Source organism: Salmo trutta, chromosome 15, assembly GCF_901001165.1.
Source record: "Salmo trutta chromosome 15, fSalTru1.1, whole genome shotgun sequence".
Taxonomy (NCBI): Eukaryota; Metazoa; Chordata; class Actinopteri; order Salmoniformes; family Salmonidae; genus Salmo; species Salmo trutta.
The window spans coordinates 52,048,127-52,069,273 of record NC_042971.1 but is presented as its reverse complement, the minus strand read 5'-3'; the positions used below and the strand labels follow the sequence as shown (position 1 = coordinate 52,069,273).

The following is a 21,147-nucleotide window of genomic DNA, read 5'->3' as shown; positions in this document are numbered from 1 at the left end:
AGTTGAGATGGACTACTTGTCACATGCACAAAGTTGTACTCTTGCAAAAACAACAAATTCAGAGGCTGAGAACTGGGGCCCATTTTCTGTCATTAGGGTCTCAGGGACCCCATGTAATGTCATCCTCTGTAGGCTCCCCTGGGGGCTGAGCTCTTGAGAGCGCGTCAGCTGTCACCAGATTCTTGCCTGGGACATACATGATCCGATAGGAGTCTGAATCTTAGTATGCGAGAAGGTAGGTCATCCAGCGCTCTTGTGCCCAGGAGTGAAATCAAAGGCTTGTGGTCTGTTCTGATCACAAAGTCCAACCCTAGCATGTAAGTCTGGAAATGCTCACAGGCCCATGTAGCAGCAAGCGCCTCCTCAATCTGAGCGTATCTATGCTCTGTCTCTGTCATAATGTGTGATATGAAGGCCATGGGCCTCCATTCTCCTGACTGTTGCATTTGGGATAAGACTCCGCCCAGTCCATGTGAGGATGCATCTGCAGACGCTTGTCAGTACAGTGAGAGAACTTAGTTCTGTTTTCAAGCTTCTCAAACGCTGTGTGCTGTCACATATCCAGTCATTTTCAGCTTTCAGGAGGTCCCTGGTGGGTTTTGTCAGCTCTGCAATGTTTGGAGAGAACTTGCTGACGTAGTTCACCATGAAGTGTTGAATATCTGCAATGTCTTTGGGCACTGGCATCTCAGTGACGGCTTTGATTTTGCCTTTCTAAAGGTGTCATGAAGGTGGTGTGTGGGTCTTTGTGTAGGGAGATCTGCCAGAACCCTGCTGGCGTCTAGCTTGGAGAAAACTGTTGCTCCTGACAGTTTGGCCATCATCTCATCCACTGCGGGTAGGATGTGTTTTCTACACATTCTCATTCAGATGTGTCATATCTACACTTTTTTCAACAGGGGTAGCGGGACATGGCTTGGCACCGACAAGGCAAAGGGTGTGGCTGACTCTTTCAACTTTGTCTTGTACTCCTCCTGCAGTTTCCCTACTCCTGTGTACACTCTGGGATACAGTTCTCTGTTGTTAGGTGTATGGCATTCACTGGTTTGAGTAGCTGCAGGTCTTGTATAGTAGGCAAATCTAGAAGTGGGATAACTAGGCCTGGTATGACAAACACTGGGTGTTTCACTGTTTTTCCCATGTGCTCTAAAGTGCCATTGAATTGTCCACACTCCTGTATCGGTAAGTTTCTTGGTCCACACAGGTTCTTTGTCGCTCTGCTGAGGGCTCCATCTCTCTGTTTGGAGAAGAGACTGGCTGGGATGGCTGTCATCGCTGCTCCAGTCTAGCTTGAATGTCATCTGTTGACCTTTCACGTTCACATTCTGTCACCAAACATCAAATGAATCCATAGAGTCTATTTTTCCAAAAATAATATCTTCAATTCTCTCAGTGACATCCTGGATTTCATCTAATCCATGACTTACACACAGCTCAGCTGCGAAATGTTCTTTCTTGTGGCGTTTTCTACACTCTTCCTGTCGTGCAGGGCAACTGTACAGTGAGTGTGGCTGTGGCTTACCACATCTTCCACATCCTGTGGTTTGATTGACAGTTCCGTTCCATATCTGTACAATCTTCCCTGGATGCTGTTTGCCCATTCTTTGGAATCTCATTGCATCCATGTTTGCCCCTTTCATGTCTGAGCTACCAGTGCTACGTAGTGTTGTCTGCTGTTCCTTGATTTCCTCCTTATTTTGTAATGGCTTTTGTGAGAGTCAACTCTAAGTCTCGTTGTAGTCTCTCTGACAGCCCGTGATCCATAATGCCTACTACCAGTCCGTCTCTGACCGGGTCATTCTCACCAAACTGACATTTTGGGTGCACTACGTCATCACGTCAGTTTGATGGAAACACAACTGATAGGAAAATGCACATATTTTCTTTGTGGATTTTAGAATATTCACATGAAAATCTGTAGCCAGTTGGATGAGACCTACCTATAGATTACATTGTGTTTGCACACAAAATGCTTCTCTAAGCATCCTCGACTTTCATGTAGGTCTTTTTGTCTTCACTAGTTAAGGCTAACATGGAGAGAACATCAGCTTTATCCCCCATTGTGTACACTACTGAGTTGACTTGGTATTCTTCAGATCTTTCATTTAAGCTTGCTGCAATACGAAATCTTTCAAACCTCTGGATCCAATTGGGCCAGATACCAAAGTCTGTGAAGTTAACGTTTTCTGGTGGGCTGATTGAAAACAGTGAGTCTGCCATCTTTACCTTTTTCCAGGCTAACTTGTTCAGTTGCTAGCCTATCTGTTGTTGTTAGCTGCTCCTCTCTGCCTCTGCGTGGCTCGCTCAGTCACACTGTATTTTGTTTCCTTTATCTTCTGAAACCTGAAATTAATGTGTAATGAGTCTTAGTTTTTCTCTCCCCTTTATGCAGGTTCCAATCAGCATGTCCATAGTCAGAACTAGATTGATTATGCCAGCTTTTGACACTTTGTGTTTGATCTCAAGTACATTCAAACTATGCTTGGGTGGATAAACCTCAAAGCTTCAAAGTTTCTAGAAGCATTATCAGCACAACGGATCAACAGTCTGGAGAATACTCCCAATGTATTCTCAACTTTCCAGGAGTCAAATACTGGCTTGCGTTGAAGGTCAAGAAACTTTTCACAAAGAGAGACTGAAAGTGTTTCACTCTTTCAGTACACATTTAAGAGGATCAAAACAGCAAAATGTTGAGCACTTTTCTGCTCAATGTTTAAGCTCTTTAGGGTTTTTCTGACAAAAGCCTCAACATATTCTTCTGAAAAGTTCTCCATTAGGATCCTGAAACCATAGAATGTCTTCCATGCATTCTTGTAGGTGGTCTTGATTTTTTCTAGTTTTTCTTTGCAATAAGTCCTCTCCCTTGCAGCAAGTTTACTATAAATTACAACAGTTTCTACTGTTTCCGTAACATCTGTTGTCTTGGTCTGTATTTGAGATTAATTTCTCATGCAATTGAGAATAATTACTTTTGAGTGCTTTATGTTGTTTCAAAAGTCAACAGCTCGACTACTTGTTGGGCAACTTCAGTGGGGACTGCAGTTGTGTCTTTCAGAACAGCACAACGGAATTTGTCTCTCAGTTCCCACAGCATATGTTTGGCTAATGTGGTTCCCCCACACCCTGGCTCATGCAACAGGTTGAGGAACACACAAGGCCTTTTCAAAGAAAGCAGATCTAGGATAATGATGTCCTTGATATAATTGAACTTGTCCCATTTAATAAATGGCATCTTTCCAGGCTGCTCAGAAAAATGGAAGTTCCACCTGTCATGAAGTGGCCCTTTCTGGGTGTAGATCGTGGCTTCCCCCTCTCTCTCACTCTCTCCTACACCCAGGTTATGTTATCTCAGGCCATAAATTCCTGGCGGAGACTCTCTCCCCCTGATCATGCAGAGAGAGAGACCACAGAGAGAACAAAGGATTTCACTTGGCCAAACTCCTAAATCCCCAAAATGGGAGTTTAAAACAATATGTTTACCTTTGAGAATGTGGGAAGTGTCCGTGGACACTTAAGGGACGGGTATGACGAGTGTGTTTCATTTGGTGATCTCACGGAGGACAGGAAACACACATAACTATATCTCTGAATGTGTACATTTCTCAATTATGGGGTTTGCACCTAATTATTGTAAAACATGAATGAGTAGAGATGAAACTATTTGTGAAATGATGTGATGTGATGTTAACCTTTAATTTTGAGAGAATTGTATTCCCTGTAAAGTTTAACTAGTCAGCGGCCACACCCCCATGTGCACAGACATGATCTGGCATCATGGAACCGCTCTTTTCTACTGTTACGAATAAAACCCCCTCCTGAAGAAATCCTCTTAAGGCCATGCATACCTCGGTGTAAGCTGAGGTGGCACAGGTTTGAGTTCCAAAACTAGAAAACTATACCACGTGGAGCATTGGCTACACGGCTGGTAATTATTTCAACTCTGAGACTATCGATCCCTACAGAATAAGAGCAAATCTTAGATACTAATTACTAGTCTGTAGCTAGAAATGATGTTAACCTGGGATGCGAATACCGACAACCGCCGAAACATCTACTCTAAGAACAATAGACGCCTGACGTATCCATTACAACAGACACTATCAGGAGCCGCCGATAGAGCAACCACCATGAGTAACCAGAGACTCTCTGATGAACTGACTCTCCCGCAGACAGACCGACGATTCTAACAGAGAAGACAACAACGACATATGAGCGTAAATATATTGAATGCAATTATTACCGAAAATGCGAGCGTTCATGTGCAAAGGATTAGCATTTCAATTAATATAATTATCCACTGTGTGTAGTGATCCCTTTTGTCTTTCCCGCTCTTTCTCAGTCCACACCCTTTTCCCTTTGTCCACCAAGCCGTCATATCGGTTTAGCCCACAAGGGGATCTTCCCTATCATTGTTAGTAACCAATATCTACTGTTTTTTTGTTTATGCATATCTGTGATTATGTAGTTCGTTAGTAAATAAATGATTAAGCCAATTGGTGTATGGATGATTCATAGTTCAGGCTGGATTCGTGCAGATAACCAACAATTTACGACGTTTGGAATGAGACTGACGTGAGGTAAAGAATAATTCATTAATAGAAGACATTGATCAGATATTAAAATATCTGAGGAGTTATATTCGGAAAATTCTAACTTTGCAATCTGAAGATTTTCCATGGTGCCCCGACTTCCTAGTTAATTCAATTTACATGATTAGTTTAATCACGTAAGAATAATTACAGAAAATTGATTTGATAAAATAACAGTCTTCACTTTTAAGGATGACAAAGACACAACACACCCTTCCACCTTGCCCCCTTTGTAAAAGTTCTCCTATAGTGAGTTTATGTCTTCATTTCCTCCCTCACACTGGTTCACACACAGAATGTCCAGGGTGTCCAGGCGGCTCTCAACTTTCCTTTCTAGGAGCACCTTGCTTCCTCCCAAACCAAGCAAGAAACGTCTGGACCTATGATTGTCAGAATACGGATTGAGGACAGTTCCGCTGATCTCAGCCAAACTGAGCGCATATATACATCTTCTTTCAATGTCGATTCTGCAGGCCTCAGTCAGACTCAGGTCCTTCCAACAAGTGAATGTATTTTGGTTTTCAAACAAACATAGGATTTGTTGTACACAGCGTCTCTCCTGGAACATAAGGAAGATCTCAAACAAAGGGTCGAAACGGTCACTCACAGAAGACAACAAAAGAAAGAAATCCCTTCTCTGGCAGTACATCCTCACGGCACAGGAGTGAAACCACATCTTGCACAGAGGCTTTCTTCTCATTTCGCCATTCATCTACAGTTGAGGATGTTTGTCTATTGACCCCCACCCCCCCATTGCAGAAAACCCAACTGGTGATTCTTGAGATTTTTTGTTTGCTAATGAGGTCCTCCACTGTGTCTGGGATTCTATATTGTTTTGATACGTGCACATTTGTTTTCATCTTATCATCAAAGACATGGTTCAGTCCCTTTTTAGTTGACTCTGGGTCAAAGTCCAACACAGCAATTGGTTTCAGCTCAGGAAGATATCCCATTCATTCCAGTTGAGATGGTGAGATTTGTTAGTTACAACTACAGTGGCAAGAAAAAGTATGTGGGCCTCCCGGGTGATGCAGTGGTCTAAGGCAGTGCTAGCTGTGCCACCAGAGACTCTGGGTTCGAGCCCAGGCTCTGTCGCAGCCGGCCGCAACCGGGAGTTCCATGGGGTGACGCATAATTGGCCCCGCGTCATCCGTGTTAGGGAGGGTTTGGCCAGCAGGGATATCCTTGTCTCATCGCACATTAGCGACTCCTGTGGCGGGCCGGGCGCAGTGCACGCTGACCAGGTCGCCAGGTGTATGGTGTTTCCTCTGACACATTGGTGCGGCTGGCTTCCGGGTTGGATGTGCATTGTGTCAAGAAGCAGTGCGGCTAGGTTGTGTTTAGGAGGACGCATGGCTCTCGACCTTTGCCTCTCCCGAGTCCGTGAGGGAGTTGCAGCGATGAGACAAGACTGTAACTTGTACCAATTGGATACCAAGAAATTGGGGAGAGAAAAAAAGAAAAAGTATGTGAACCCTTTGGAAATACCTGGATTTCTGCATAAATTGGTCATAAAATTTGATCTGATCTTCATCTAGGTCACAGCAATAGACAAACACAGTCTGCTTAACCTAATAACACACAAACAATGATACATTTGTCTTTATTGAACACACCGTGTAAGCATTCACAGTACAGGGTGTAAAAAGTATGTGAACCCTTGGATTTAATAACTGGTTGACCCTCCTTTGGCAGCAATAACCTCAACCAAGTGTTTTCTGCAGTTGTGGATCAGACCTGCACAACGGTCAGGAGGAATTTTGGACCATTCCTCTTTAAAAAACTGTTCCAGTTCAGCAATATTCTTGGAATGTCTGGTGTGAAGTGCTCTCTTGAGGTCATGCCACAGCATCTCAATGGCCACTCCAGAAGGCATATTTTCTTCTGTTGAAGCCATTCTGTTGTTGCTTTACTTATGTGTTTTGGGTTGTTGTCCTGTTGCATCACCTAACTTCTGTTGAGCTTCAATTGGCGGACAGATAGCCTAACATTCTCCTGAAAAATATCTTGATAAACTTGGGAATTCATTTTTCCGTTGATGATAGCAAGCTTTCCAGGCCCTGAAGCAGCAAAGCAGCCCCAAACCATGATGCTCCCTCCACCATACTTTACAGTTGGGATGAGGTTTTGATGTTGGTGTGCTGTGCCTTTTTTCTCCTCACATAGTGTTGTGTGTTCCTTCCAAACAACTCAACTGTAGTTTCATCTGTCCTCAGAATATTTTGCCAGTAGCGCTGTGGAACATCCAGGTGCACTTTGGCAAACTTCAGACGAGCAGCAATGGTTTTTTTGGACAGCAGTGGCTTCTTCCGTGGTGTCCTCCCATGAACACCATTCTTGTTTAGTGTTTTACATATCGTAGACTCATCAACAGAGATGTTAGCATGTTCTAGAGATTTCTGTAAGTCTTTAGCTGACACTCTAGGATTCTTCTTAACCTCATTGAGCATTCTGCGCTGTGCTCTTGCAGTCATCTTTGCAGGACGGCCACTCCTAGGGAGAGTAGCAACAGTGCTTTCTCCATTTATAGACAATTTGTCTTACCGTGGACTGATGAACATCAAGGCTTTTAGAGATACTTTTGTAACCCTTTCCAGCTTTATGCAAGTCAACAATTCTTAATCTTAGGTCTTCTGAGATCTCTTTTGTTTGAGGCATGGTTCACATCAGGCAATGCTTCTTGTGAATAGCAAACTCAAATTGTGTGAGTGTTTTTTATAGGACAAGGCAACTCTAACCAACATCTCCAATCTTGTATCATTGATTGGACTCCAGGTTAGCTGACTTCTGACTCCCATTAGCTTTGAGAGAAGTCATTACCCTAGGGGTTCACATACTTTTTCCAACCTACACTGTGAATGTTTAAATTATGTATATTCAATATAGACAAGAAAAATACAATAATTTGTTTGTCTATTATTGTGACTTAGATGAAGATCAGATCAAATTTGATTACCAATTTATGCAGAAATCCAGGTAATTCCAAAGGGTTCACATACTTTTTCTTGCCACTGTACATACCACTTATAGTGGGACTTGTCTGAAGACAACGAATCACCTGATTGCTGAGTCTGGAGCCCTGGGTGTCTTTTTTGACTCCTCCTCTGCCTTTTTTCTTTAACCAGAAAGATTTTGAATAGACAGGATGTTTGTAAATATAGAATATTCTGGAATGGTATTGGGGTTTTGGGGTTTTGGGGTTTGTGGGAGATTGTTTCTTGTATTGCTGTGTGAGCCTACAAGACTGTTTTGTCGTCCGTTTTTCGTGTTTGTTTTGGATGAATAAAAATGAGCATTCACATACCCGCTGCATCTTGGTCCATCCATTACAACGACCGTGACACATATTCTTCAGATAATGTCATGTTGGGGTTGAGAACCTCAATGAACCACGGTGTCTTGATGCATTTCTTGGCTGCTTCTTTATGTTTATGCTCAAAATGTTTCTCAATGGGAAGAGGCAGGCTTTTCACAAAAGACCCTTCGTCCTGGACACTAACTCCCAAAATCTGCCCATGGCAGAAATCTGGCTCGTCACCCACACCAAAAAGTATGGTGCCATTTGTGCAGCTGTTCATACAGGCTGCCGTGAAACGAATAACCTCACCAGGGAACTTTTTAATTTTCTCCTCTTTAGTTGCTTTATCTGTGTTGGTGAAGGCTTTATATTCATGGCAGGGCATTATTAAGTTCAACGCACCTGACTCTGTCACATTCAGGACAAAGCTAGACTTGGATCTGTAGGCATCGTGATGTCAATGAAAAGGACACGGCATGCATTGTCTTAGTCTTATCAGTGCTAGAATAATGGTGCCCCTCTGTTTGTTTTAGAAGTTCCTTTGTCTTTTGAATATTTTTTATTGCAAGACCTAACTTAATACCCTATTGAATACATTCCAATTTCTCAAAATCCAGAAGGCAATCCCCAGTAACATCATTTTCATCCAAAATATCTGCATGTGCAGAGTCTATGTTAACTTCCAGAGCCCACTGTTTTAGAATGCTATTAATTGACTACAGCTCAGCGTTCAACACCATAGTGCCCTGAAAGCTCATCAATAAGCTAAGGACCCCGGGACTAAACACCTCCCTCTGCAACTGGATCCTGGACTTCCTGATGGGCCACCCCCAGGTGGCAAGGGTAGTTAACAACACATCCGCCACGCTGAACCTCAACACAGGGGCCTCTCAGGGGTGTGTGCTCAGCCCCCTCCTGTACTCCCTGTTCACTCATGACTGCACGGCCAGGCACGACTCCAACACCATCATTAAATTTGCAGATGACACAACAGTGCCTGATCACCGACAACAACGAGACAGCCTATAGGGAGGAGGTCAGAGACCTGGCTGTGTGGTACCAGGACAACAACCTCTCCCTCAACGTGATCGAGACAAAGGAGATGATTGTGGAATACAGGAAAAAGAGGAGAGAGATTCTCATCGACGGGGCTGTATTGGAGCAGGTTGAGAGCTTCAAGTTCCTTGGTGTCCACATCACCAACAAACTAACATGGTCCAAGCACACCATGACAGTCGTGAAGCAGGCACGACAAAACCTATTCCTCCTTAGGAGACTGAAAAGATTTGGCATGGGTCCTGAGATCCTCAAAAGGTTCTACAGCTGCATCATCGAGTGCATCCTGACCGTTTGCATCACCGCCTGGTATGGCAACTGCTCGGCCTCTGACCGCAAGGCACTACAGAGGGTAGTGCGAACGGCCCAGTACATCACTGGGGCCAAGCTTCCTGCCATCCAGGACCTCTATACCAGGCGGTGTCAGAGGAAGGCCCCAAAAATTGTCAAAGACTCTAGCCACCCAAGTCATAGACTGTTCTCCCTGCTACCACACGGCAAGCGGTACCAGAGCACCAAGTCTAGGTCCAAGAGGCTTCTAAACAGCGTCTACCCCCAATCCATAAGACTCCTGAACATTAAATCAAATGGCTACCCAGACTATTCACATTGCCCCCCCCCCCCCTCCACACCACTGCCACTCTCTGTTGTCATCTATGCATAGTCACTTTAATTAACTCTACCTACATGCACATACTACCTCAACTAACCGGTGCCCCCACACATTGACTCTGTACCGGCACCCCCCTGTATATATTGTTATTTTTTACTGCTGCTCTTTAATTACTTGTTACTTTTATCTCTTATTCTTGTCCGTATTTTTTTAAACTGCACTGTCGGTTAAGGGCTTGTAAGTAAGCATTTCACTGTAAGGTCTACACCTGTTGTATTCGGCGCATGTGACTAATACAATTTGATTTGATTTGATTTACATGATCTTTATTCCATTCCTTCACATCCTGGAGTTTTTCAAACTGACCAGCTGGAATTTCTTCCTTTTTAATCTAAGAGAATAGATATTCAATGTTATGTTGTAAATTCCTTGATATTTACATTTTTCAATTGTAGACTGATCTGAAATTAATATGATACAAACATTTAAGAATAATGAAGTCAAATTAATTATAAGAGTGTAGGATAAATATGGGATAAATACCTTTGATGCACTCTGTTTGGCCATGTTGAAATTCCTTCACTTCTGATCATTGAGTGTCTTTACTTAGTAGTCAAAGTGATCGAAATGTGTTGTGCTGAAGAACAGAGATGTTGCAGTTAGTTTCATCCTAATAAATTGTTTATACAGTATTCTGATTCTCAACACAGCTGCAGGAGCCCTACTGTTTTCAGATGTATCACTTTACATGAAAGTTACTCTTGTACCTGTGTAGTAACACTGTAATGAATAAAATGTATGAATGAAATGTTTAATTGACAACTGGCAACCCATCCCTTATGGGATTAATTGACACAAACAAACATTACAACAATTCACTATGGTAGTTAAATGATAATTATTCTTCCGATGTTCTCTGCATTGCACATCGCATAAAGAGTAAAAAAAAAGTAATGTAGAAATCAATACATAATAGTAAATTACATCCTTAGAGCAGTGAAATAATATACATACATACATACTGCATATATACACATACATACACTACCGTTCAAAAGTTTGGGGTCACTTAGAAATGTCCTTGTTTTTGAAAGAAAACTTTTTTTTTGTCCATTAAAATAACATCAAATTGATCAGAAATACAGTGTAGACATTGTTAATGTTGTAAGTGACTATTGTAGCTGGAAATGGTAGATTTTTTATGGAATATCTACATAGACGTACAGAGGCTAATTGATCCTTAGAAAACCCTTTTGCAATTATGTTAGCACAGCTGAAAACTGCTGTTCTGATTAAAGAAGCAATAAAACTGGCCTTCTTTAGACTAGTTGAGTATCTCGAGCATCAGCATTTGCGGGTTGGATTACAGGCTCAAAATGGCCAGGGACAAAGAACTTTCTTCTGAAACTCGTCAGTCTATTCTTGTTCTGAGAAATGAAGGCTGTTCCATGCGAGAAATTGCCAAGGAACTGAAGATCTCATACAACGCTGTGTACTACTCCCTTCACAGAACAGCGCAAACTGGCTCTAACCAGAATAGAAAGTAGTGGGAGGCCCCCGGTGTAGGACTGAGCAAGAGTACTACCATGGGGGCTTGACTTGACTACCATGGGGGCTTGACTTGACAACCATGGGGGCTTGACTTGACTACCACGGGGGGCTTGAATTGACTACCACGGGGGGCTTGACTTGACTACCATGGGGGGCTTGACTTGACTACCATGGGGGCTTGACTTGACTACCATGGGGGGCTTGACTTGACTACCACGGGGGGCTTGACTTGACTACCATGGGGGGCTTGACTTGACTACCATGGGGGCTTGACTTGACTACTGATAGTTTTCTATCCAGGATAGAGCTGCAGACTTAAAACCATAACATTTGAGTTTACCTAGTAACAGTTCATGATCAATTACATCAAAAGGAGCACTTAAATCTAGCAACACTGCACCATCTTACTACCTGTCATCCATACTCTTTAACCAATCATCTGTCATGCTAAGGCCGTACTCGTAGAATGCTCTTCTTTGTATGCATGCTGGAAACCCGTTATCAGACCATTACATGAGAAATAATCCTTGATTTGTACAGATACAATTTTTTTCTCCAATAATTTACTTAACACAGTCAGCAAGCTTATAGGATGATTATTAGGACCAGTGAATGTAGCTTTTATCCTTAGGTAGTGGAATAACCTTTGACTCTTTCCAGACTTCTGGGCAAACATCAAGCACTCATTAAAAATGTGAGAAATTGGGGTAGATATTTGGTTAGGTGTAACTCTAAGCAATTTGGCATTGTATTGTCTGCCATCACCAGCCTCTCTCTCCATCTTCCTCCCCAGGGCTGGTTCCATCCCCTACTACCATTGTGGCCTTGAGCAAGACATTTAACCCCTAAACTGCTACCAGGGTAATGCTGTAAGGCTGACCCTGTGCTGCTCCTAGCCTGTTGCCTGAATAGTGTCGGGAGTTTGGTACTGTGACATTAAAAATACAAACTTTAATGTTTGTATTTATTTAGAAAACTGCTTATAAATGTAGCTATTTTTATAAAAATAAACCAAAAGTTTTGTGCCATGATGTATACATGTTTTTGTAGTATACAGTAGTTGCATAAGTAGATTGTAAAAAGAGTGTAGGTACTCACATGTTTTCTCTGGAATGATGGTAACTAAATCTGGATCTGTGTGTGGGTGTGATTTGTTATCTGTGGGAAATATTATCTATGTGAACATCTTGTCTCTGCTGTGTCTGTTTCTCTATGTCAATATTATTGTTGGTCCTCCAATTAATATAATGGAATCATCATCATAAACAAAACACTACATGTACAAATAATACTTTGCTATAAAATTTGATCCCACATAAACCATAAAATCCACAAGGAGAGAGTGCTCATTTTCCAATTGTATTTATTCCACAGTACAGAGACAATGATACAGCGAGCTCTCACCCAGGAAGGTTAAAAGTGAGCTATGAACCAGAGGAGAGAGAGAGTGAGCAGTGAGGGAACTACATACAGATCTAAATATTAGTACTTGTTCCTTCTTTTGGGAGAAAAGAAATCTGATGTTGGAGGTGTTTCAAATATGTGCCACTTCAAGTACATAAGTATACGTCTTACAGCCTTGCCTAATAATGCTGATGATGATGTTTTGTTTTTCTGTAAAAGAAAACAATGATAAACTGTCAAATATAAAATCTGAAACAATTTGAAATTCAGACATGCTACAAATGGAAATGGATGAGATTGTAAGATGTACAGAACACTATTTCATTTATGTACATGCCTTCAAATTCAAATATGCATTATATGATTACTATTCTACCTTTATGTCCAATAAACTGCATATACTCAAAATATAATGAAATTATTGCCACCTCAACCAGTATATGTTACCCCTATATATCTATATATTTAGAGTGATAATATATGTCTTTACTGTATTGTACGAATACTGTACAAAACATTCCCAATCTGTTAAAGGATATAATCATGTTCAGCTTGTGTACATTTTATATTATTAATACTTGAGTAAATGACATACATTTTATGTATGTACTGTATTGTAGCTAAATATATTGGTCCCACTTTACAGTATATTAAGTATTCAGAAATCTATGTATTTACGTGGTCGCTACATAGGCAGGTACAGTGTAAGTACACATTGTTAGCCTGAAATGCAGTCTGTTTGTGCTACTATTGCACTCCTTAGTAAAAAGCATTAACTGACACACACCCCCTCCCAAAAAAAAATTACATTACTCCTTGCCATGCCAAACATAAAAAAATTGTTGTCATGACAAGGAGTGGAATGCTAGTACAGAACAGACAGAACACATTGTTATATAGTTCTCGTTATACCTGTAACTCTACAAGGTATAGAACTATTACTAAGATTTCAGCCCCATACAGTAGAGCATGTCCTGTACAGTGTGTACACTGACCTCTAATATGCAAGACTGCTACTAAAGTGCCAATAATTGTAATATTCTCAAATATAAACAGTCGTTTTTTCTGATATACATTTCTATTTCAAGACATACTGTACGGTTAAGTGGTTAACATAACTGATATATACATACTGTATACAGTATGGAAGGCTAACCCAGTCTGAATGATGAACACCACCTAATACAATTCAAATAGCGGATGGAGTTTCACGTTCACATGTTCACATTCAACCACTTCCTCATTCTGACTAAAAAAATCTACCTCCACACAAGATAGGAAGCAATACAGTATTCTCTCAAAGGCTTTGTAAAATGGTCCGGTTTGAAAAATAGTTCTGTTTGCACTATAAAATCGTAACAGTTTTGTAAAGGGACAGTAGAACTTTTGTAAAGGGACAGTAGAAGTGTGAAGGGGCGGAACAGTAGAACTAGATGTTGTCGATGTTGTCTATGCTTGTGCATGTTAGATACAATATATAGATTGTCTCTGCTGTGGTCTCTGACTGTCAGTGTCTCCTTGTGGTTCTGCGACTGGAACAATAATAATATTGCACTGGCTAAGAAAACAAACGCTTCCACTGACTGTTGGTGCTCCAATTCACAACTAGATCATCATAAACAAAACACTATTCACCTGAAAGATGCATCATATTAAGTAACCTCATGAGTTATGTAAATAAATACCTCTCAACCATTATTTTCCTACATATACAGTATCATTTTGACCTCTACCAGCTTTCCTGTGGCTCAGTTGGTAGAGCATGGTGTTTGCAATGCCAGCATGGTGTGTGCAACGCCAGGGTTGTGGGTTCGATTCCCACGGGGGGCCAGTACAAAAAAAAAATGCATAAAATGAAATGTATGTATTCACTACTGTAAGTCGCTCTGGATAAGAGCATCTGCTAAATGACTAAAATGTAAAATGTTATCTACACTGACAGACAGACATCCATGGCTCCTGTACAGTCTGGGCTCTCTAGCCCTGTAGCAGGAGGACATTCCGCTAGGTCATCATCACCAACCCACCGGACAGAGGGGGACAGTATGGCTGTATCTAAAACCTCACAGTGCCTTCCAGCCAATCAGCTACATCCTTGGTTAGAATTGTAGTTCACTGCAGAACCAAATTGCAACCATTTTTTTGTTTTAAGACTTCAAAAGTGGCCTTAGGTAACTGGATCTACTGTACACAACAAATGGACTTGACATTAGACTAGATTATATATTTTTTGGTCTGATCAATGTCTGACAAAAACTATTGCTTTATTCACATGAACAATACTCACCTAAGCCAATCAGTATTCAGTATTAGACCCACCCGTTGTATAACAGGTAGCAATAAATAAAACCTTCCATTTAGGTTGACAATACAACGGTGTTTTATTGTCACATACATGGGGTGGCAGGTGGCTTAGTGATTAGAGTGTTGGGCCAGAAACCAAAAGGTTGCTGGATTGAATCCCTGAGCTGACAAGGTAAAAATCTGTCGTTCTGCCCCTGAGCAAGGTAGTTAACCCACTGTTCCCCGGGTGCCGAAGACATGGATGTCGATTATGGCAGCCCCCCCCACCTCTGATTCAGAGGGGTTGGGTTAAATGCGGAAGATATGTTCAGTTGGACAACTGACTAGGTATCCCTACATCCCACCACATAGGTAAAATTAGGTGTTTTATAAGGGAGCAAATTAGGGTCAAAGGCACATAAACAGATTTTCTTTCACTTTGTCAGGCTGGGTTATTAAAACCAGGGACCTTTTAGTTACTGGTCCAATACTCTAACCGCTAGGCTACCTGCCACACTACTGTAGTTGACAATAGTAGCATGTCCCTAGAATCAAAGCAACATGCTAGAGCTTACAAGCGCTCAAGTCATAAGTAAAACCATAACCACATCCTATATCAGCAATTATGTCCTTCACTTAGATATGGACAATATATTGGATTAAAACATATCTACAAACTCATAGATCTAATCTGATTTACATTTGTAAAATACAGTATATAACAGCACAGCCTTTTAATTAAGGCCACGCCGTCATGATCTCAATGCAACAAGCTCCAACTCATCTCACCATACACAGCACAAAGGAAAGGTTGGATCCAGCCTGGTACATTAGCTTTCCACACCCAACCAACAACTGTCTTGTTCTTGGCACATTTACTTACATTATTAAGTAATCCTGACATTTAAGAAATGTACACGAGTGTAAGTACTGCTGTAGCACACATACCCTGCAATAATGAATAGTTATTATATCATGCACTACAAAGGTAACAATAAGTAGCTACATGAGATGGTAACTAGATTCTCCGCCATAAACTAGTGGTTGAACAACGAGGTTGAACAGGTTGAGATACTGCAGCCGTTAGAGAGAGATTGGTGTTTTGGCCGTGCATTGGCTTTGTGTGATTAGTAATGGGAATATATTTGAAGTGGATGATAAAGCAACGCTCTCTCATATCAGTATCTAACCAGTAGGAGCCAGAAAACAGGACAGTATGAGAGAAAAGGGTGTCAACCATACTACTGCTTCTCTGTTAGGTGTTCATCTTTCATTTTGTGTACAGGTTGCCATAGATTTAGTCAAAGTATCAGTAACACTTTATTTTACAGTCCTATGACAGCTGGTATTTGCTAAGGAATAACACTGTATATTCTCTGGTACTTCAGATAATTAATCACAGTTGGAAACAACTTGGTATCAGAAGGTGTCTATCATGAGGTATTACTACCAGGTAAACAAAAACAGGATAGGGGAACTGTCTAATGAAGAGCATTCATCCCATCCCTCAAGAATGAAAGAGCTCAGACTCCTCAGAGTATCACAGGGAAGTCCAGTGATAATGGAATTGTGTGTAATGACAAACGTTGAGCGCTAGGGGGCGCCGCAGGATCAACTGAATGACTACCAACAGCATCATGCTTATGGAAAACAGAGCGGGAGAGTGGCAACGCCCACCACTGGTGGCTCAAAGGTATTGCAAGCAGATGGTCTGGTAAAGAGATTGTTGCTGTTTTCTGTCTGCGGAAAAGTGTCACTAATGTCTTCTGTTATATCAAAGCAAAGTATTTTTTAGCTCAGTCCTGGGTTCCTTCAGAGTCTGACTCATAAACATGTCGTTGGTGTTTAAGGCCCGGGACAGCCCACAGGCCATATTGAGATACATGGTACTGTACTGTAGCTACTCTGTTATTGACTGAAAAGGACTGGAGCGGAGCCAACGTTGACAGTACAAATCACTGTGTAGTACCACACTGAAAACAGTAGAGGAAAATAGAGACTGGAGGGAAATTCTACACCTCATCCATAACCCCTCCCTCCCTTTTTCCTTCCATCTCTCTGTGTCTACCCTCTTTCCATTTACCCTTCTCCCTCTTTCTTCTCCTCTTCCCTCAATCTTTCTTTAGGGTAATGGTGCTTCTTTGTTGACAGTATCTCAGCGGAGATAAAGGGATAAAATCAGAGGTGAAGTTGTTGGCTTGTTGCCATGGCTACAAACTGACCACCCTGACCTCCAGGTCACCATTGACACTTCTGTTGGTGGCTCCACTGTCTGGGCTTGTCCTGAGCTGGGTTGGTTGTGAATTCCCATTGTCCTTCAGATGCAGAGAGTAAATTCAACCATTCCTCGGACCAGGGTAAGGGGGCAACGATTAAGGCTTACGATAGTTTGTTTAAATGTTTCGTTTTTCCTTACAGTTCTTTTCGTGGCCAAGATAGGTAATATAAAAGTCTTGACTGTGAGACTATCATGATACAGTAGAAACGTCTTTAGAAAATGTACATCAAAGTTAGAGCAACACCCATTTTTCTGGCTTTATATCCATATCCCCAGAGACCCTCTCTCTGCCCTTTTCCCTCCCTCTCCATCTCTCTTTCCATCCCTCTGTTAACCCTATCCCTCCCCTTTCATCCCATAATTTTCTTTATCTCTCTCTTAACCATATTTCCTCCTCTCTCAATCTCTCTCTCAGGGCCAGTCCAGAGATGGTGCTCAGGTCAAGTCAGGCAGGGTCCCCTCCCCCTGTAGCCCCGTCTGGTGAGCCCTACTTAGGGCTGGGTAATCCTCCTGATTCCTCTTTGGTGCTCCCAGTGCGGCCCCAACACCCAGCTGCTATACTCATACTCCTCTGGGTCCCCGCTCCTGCTTTCTCCCTCTCCACCTCGCATTGGCTCAGCGTGCGTTCCGTACGTCCTGGTTGGCCAGAGGAGCTAGACCCCGCCCCCCCAGTTGGGTTGATTGAGCGCAGGATGTGGTTGCGCTTGCGGAGGTAGTCCCCCCCGGCCGCGCCCAGTCCAAAGCTGCCCTTACGGAGGACGATACGGGCACTGGCGGTCTTGGTAGGACGGGATCTCTTACTGTACTCCAGCTGGGAGAGATGAGATGCATAGCCATCTGGGATGAACTGAGAGAGATCAGATAGACAGAAGGGGAAGGAATGGATGAGAGATCAGATCAATCACTTTATGTATCTACTAAACTATCCAGCTATAGGGATACATTTGTGCATTCTATTTATTCATAAGGGAAGTTGGAAGATGAGCGTTTATACACTTGAATGTATTATGTCCTGTTCATCCAGTTTTGCCTTTTGCCTCCAGCACCTTAACTAATCAGCTCTGGGTGTGTGGTAGATTCTGCACCTTAACTAATCAGCTCTGGGTGTGTGGTAGATTCTGCACCTTAACTAATCAGCTCTGGGTGTGTGGTAGATTCAGGACCTTAACTAATCAGCTCTGGGTGTGTGGTAGATTCAGCACCTTAACTAATCAGCTCTGGGTGTGTGGTAGATTCAGCACCTTAACTAATCAGCTCTGGGTGTGTGGTAGATTCAGCACCTTAACTAATCAGCTCTGGGTGTGTGGTAGATTCAGCACCTTAACTAATCAGCTCTGGGTGTGTGGTAGATTCAGCACCTTAACTAATCAGCTCTGGGTGTGTGGTAGATTCAGCACCTTAACTAATCAGCTCTGGGTGTGTGGTAGATTCAGCACCTTAACTAATCAGCTCTGGGTGTGTGGTAGATTCAGCACCTTAACTAATCAGCTCTGGGTGTGTGGTAGATTCAGCACCTTAACTAATCAGCTCTGGGTGTGTGGTAGATTCAGCACCTTAACTAATCAGCTCTGGGTGTGTGGTAGATTCAGCACCTTAACTAATCAGCTCTGGGTGTGTGGTAGATTCAGCACCTTAACTAATCAGCTCTGGGTGTGTGGTAGATTCTGCCTATTATACACTTGAATGTATGACTTCATTTTGGGGGACAGTGTATTTTCTAAGAGCTAGTTAAGTACCTGACACTGGCTGGACATCTTCTTGGTGGGCCGCCCCACTATGTAGATGTGTGATGGGGGCAGGCCTATTGAGGAGTACACTGAAATGTCCTTAGTAGAGCCGTACGCAGCAAAGATCTTCATATGGGCCTACACACAGACAGACACACAGACACACAGACAGACAGACACACAGACAGACAGACAGACAGACAGACAGACAGACAGACAGACAGACAGACAGACAGACAGACAGACAGACAGACAGACAGACAGACAGACAGACAGACAGACAGACAGAGGAACATACTGTTACAAACACCACATCAGTAGGGATAGTTTTGTTGTTTCTATCAAATTGTATTTTGACAGTAGAAACCGACCTCGCCTAGTCCCCTCACCCTGAACATCCCACTTACCCTTCCTCAAGCCCAGTGTTACCCTAACCCCTTACCCCTACACCCTCATCTCTGTCCCCGTTACTGTACCTCACAGATGAGGGCCTTGAGGAAGTTGGTCTTGTGTCTGAGGGGGTCGTGGACCAGGCCGTCACAGAAGGACACGATGCCATGAGGGAAGTTATGTTGAGACAGCCAGGCCACCACACGCTGCTTCTGCATGTCTGGACGACCCGTCACATAGACGATCAGATAGCCCAGGTCCTGCCAGTGTCTTGGGGAGGGAGGGAGGGAGGGAGAGGGAGGGAGGGAGGGAGGGAGGGAGGGAGGGAGGGGGAGGGAGGGAGGGAGGGAGACCAGGATGTGGGTGAACAAGTAGAAGCCCAAAGGGTCGGGTGTCTTGTCTAATCATTTATTCATTTGATGATTGCCAGGGACTATTCACAACTTGTATGTCAACATTAGCTAGTGTCAACATTAGCTAGTGTCAACATTAGCTAGTGTGACTCCTGGGCAGGAACATATATCTACAACCACATAACAGTACATTAAATAAAACTCAATAAAACTCATCAAGTTCCTACCTGACCACGTCTACAGCTCCAGCTCTGACCTTGGGGTCACTTCCCATGATGGACACACTGGCAGCAAATGAGCCGTCAATACTGAACACTACAAACTCTGTTCCCCGCGGCAACACCGTCAGGTAGCTGTCCGCAAACGTATGGTCACCCCTAAGAGAGGGAGGAAGGGAGGGGGAGAGAGAGAGAGGGAGGGAGGGGACGGAAGGGCAAGAGAGAGAGAGGAAGAGAGAGGAGGAGAGGTGCAGGAAAGAGGATTTGTAAAAAATACACTTAATTCAAAGCTTGTTTTAATACTGAAAAACACCATGAAAATCAGCGAATCAGATGAATCCTGTCACCTACCTGACGACCAGTTTGACAGGATAAACTCCAATGCCCAGCCTCTTGCTCTCTGGGATGACATAGGAGATGCGTCCGCTGCTATTGGTCAGCTCGGTGTCAAAGTACACCCACTCTCCTGAGGGGGGCTGGGTCATGATGTGGATGTCAATCTGGAGGAGGAGCAAGAGGAGGATACCAATCACACGCCCATATGTTGCATTGACAGAAATAAATAATTTATGCAAACAAAAATTGAGTTGCATGGAAGTATCTCAAGTTAGGGTTTGGCTCTATCCCAGTGTCTCTCAATCAGTGGCAGAACTCAAGTTTGTCCCACAAGTTTGCATCAATGCTTTACCTTCTCCCCAGTGAGAGTGACCATGTCCAGAGGTCCGTACATGAAGCGTCCCATCACCAGCTGTGTTCCATCCTCAGTGAACACAGCATCATTCACACGGTGGTTGGCCGTCACGTTCTACACACACACACACACACACACACACACACACACACACACACACACACACACACACACACACACACACACACACACACACACACACACACACACACATATATATATTTACCATGGGTGTACTGATAAAGAAACCAGTAAACTCCTGATAAATGCATTAGCTTGAGATGTCACTAATGGTTAAAGGTGGTTAGGAAGGGGCCTGTGCTCACCCTGATCTTGAGACGTCACTAATGGTTAAAGGTGGTTAGGAAGGGGCCTGTGCTCACCCTGATCTTGAGACGTCACTAATGGTTAAAGGTGGTTAGGAAGGGGCCTGTGCTCACCCTGATCTTGAGACGTCACTAATGGTTAAAGGTGGTTAGGAAGGGGCCTGTGCTCACCCTGATCTTGAGACGTCACTAATGGTTAAAGGTGGTTAGGAAGGGGCCTGTGCTCACCCTGATCTTGAGATGTCACTAATGGTTAAAGGTGGTTAGGAAGGGGCCTGTGCTCACCCTGATCTTGAGACGTCACTAATGGTTAAAGGTGGTTAGGAAGGGGCCTGTGCTCACCCTGATCTTGAGATGTCACTAATGGTTA

At 43.0% G+C, this 21,147-nt stretch overlaps 2 protein-coding genes across 4 annotated transcripts in view; both read right to left on the bottom strand.

Annotated features, from left to right (window-relative positions):
• Positions 1 to 100: 100 nt before the first annotated feature.
• Positions 101 to 17,105, bottom strand: LOC115148335 (sterile alpha motif domain-containing protein 9-like). Its single transcript, XM_029690257.1, has 6 exons — positions 17,026 to 17,105; positions 7,934 to 8,327; positions 2,994 to 3,307; positions 2,739 to 2,877; positions 558 to 714; positions 101 to 186 (listed from the first exon to the last, which is right to left on the bottom strand). The coding sequence occupies exons 1-6, from the start codon at positions 17,103 to 17,105 to the stop codon at positions 101 to 103; spliced, it is 1,170 nt and encodes a 389-aa protein (XP_029546117.1).
• LOC115149306 (membrane-associated phosphatidylinositol transfer protein 2) overlaps positions 16,091 to 21,147 on the bottom strand; it is a 62,128-nt gene continuing 57,071 nt past the window's right edge. For all 3 annotated transcript variants that reach the window (XM_029692056.1, XM_029692058.1, XM_029692057.1), the window contains 6 exons: positions 20,449 to 20,565; positions 20,112 to 20,260; positions 19,770 to 19,919; positions 19,276 to 19,459; positions 18,809 to 18,937; positions 16,091 to 17,919 (listed from right to left, as the gene is read on the bottom strand). In XM_029692056.1, coding sequence (XP_029547916.1) covers positions 17,560 to 17,919; positions 18,809 to 18,937; positions 19,276 to 19,459; positions 19,770 to 19,919; positions 20,112 to 20,260; positions 20,449 to 20,565 — 1,089 coding nt within the window. In that variant the 3' untranslated portion in view covers positions 16,091 to 17,559. The remainder of the gene's footprint in view (positions 17,920 to 18,808; positions 18,938 to 19,275; positions 19,460 to 19,769; positions 19,920 to 20,111; positions 20,261 to 20,448; positions 20,566 to 21,147) is intronic.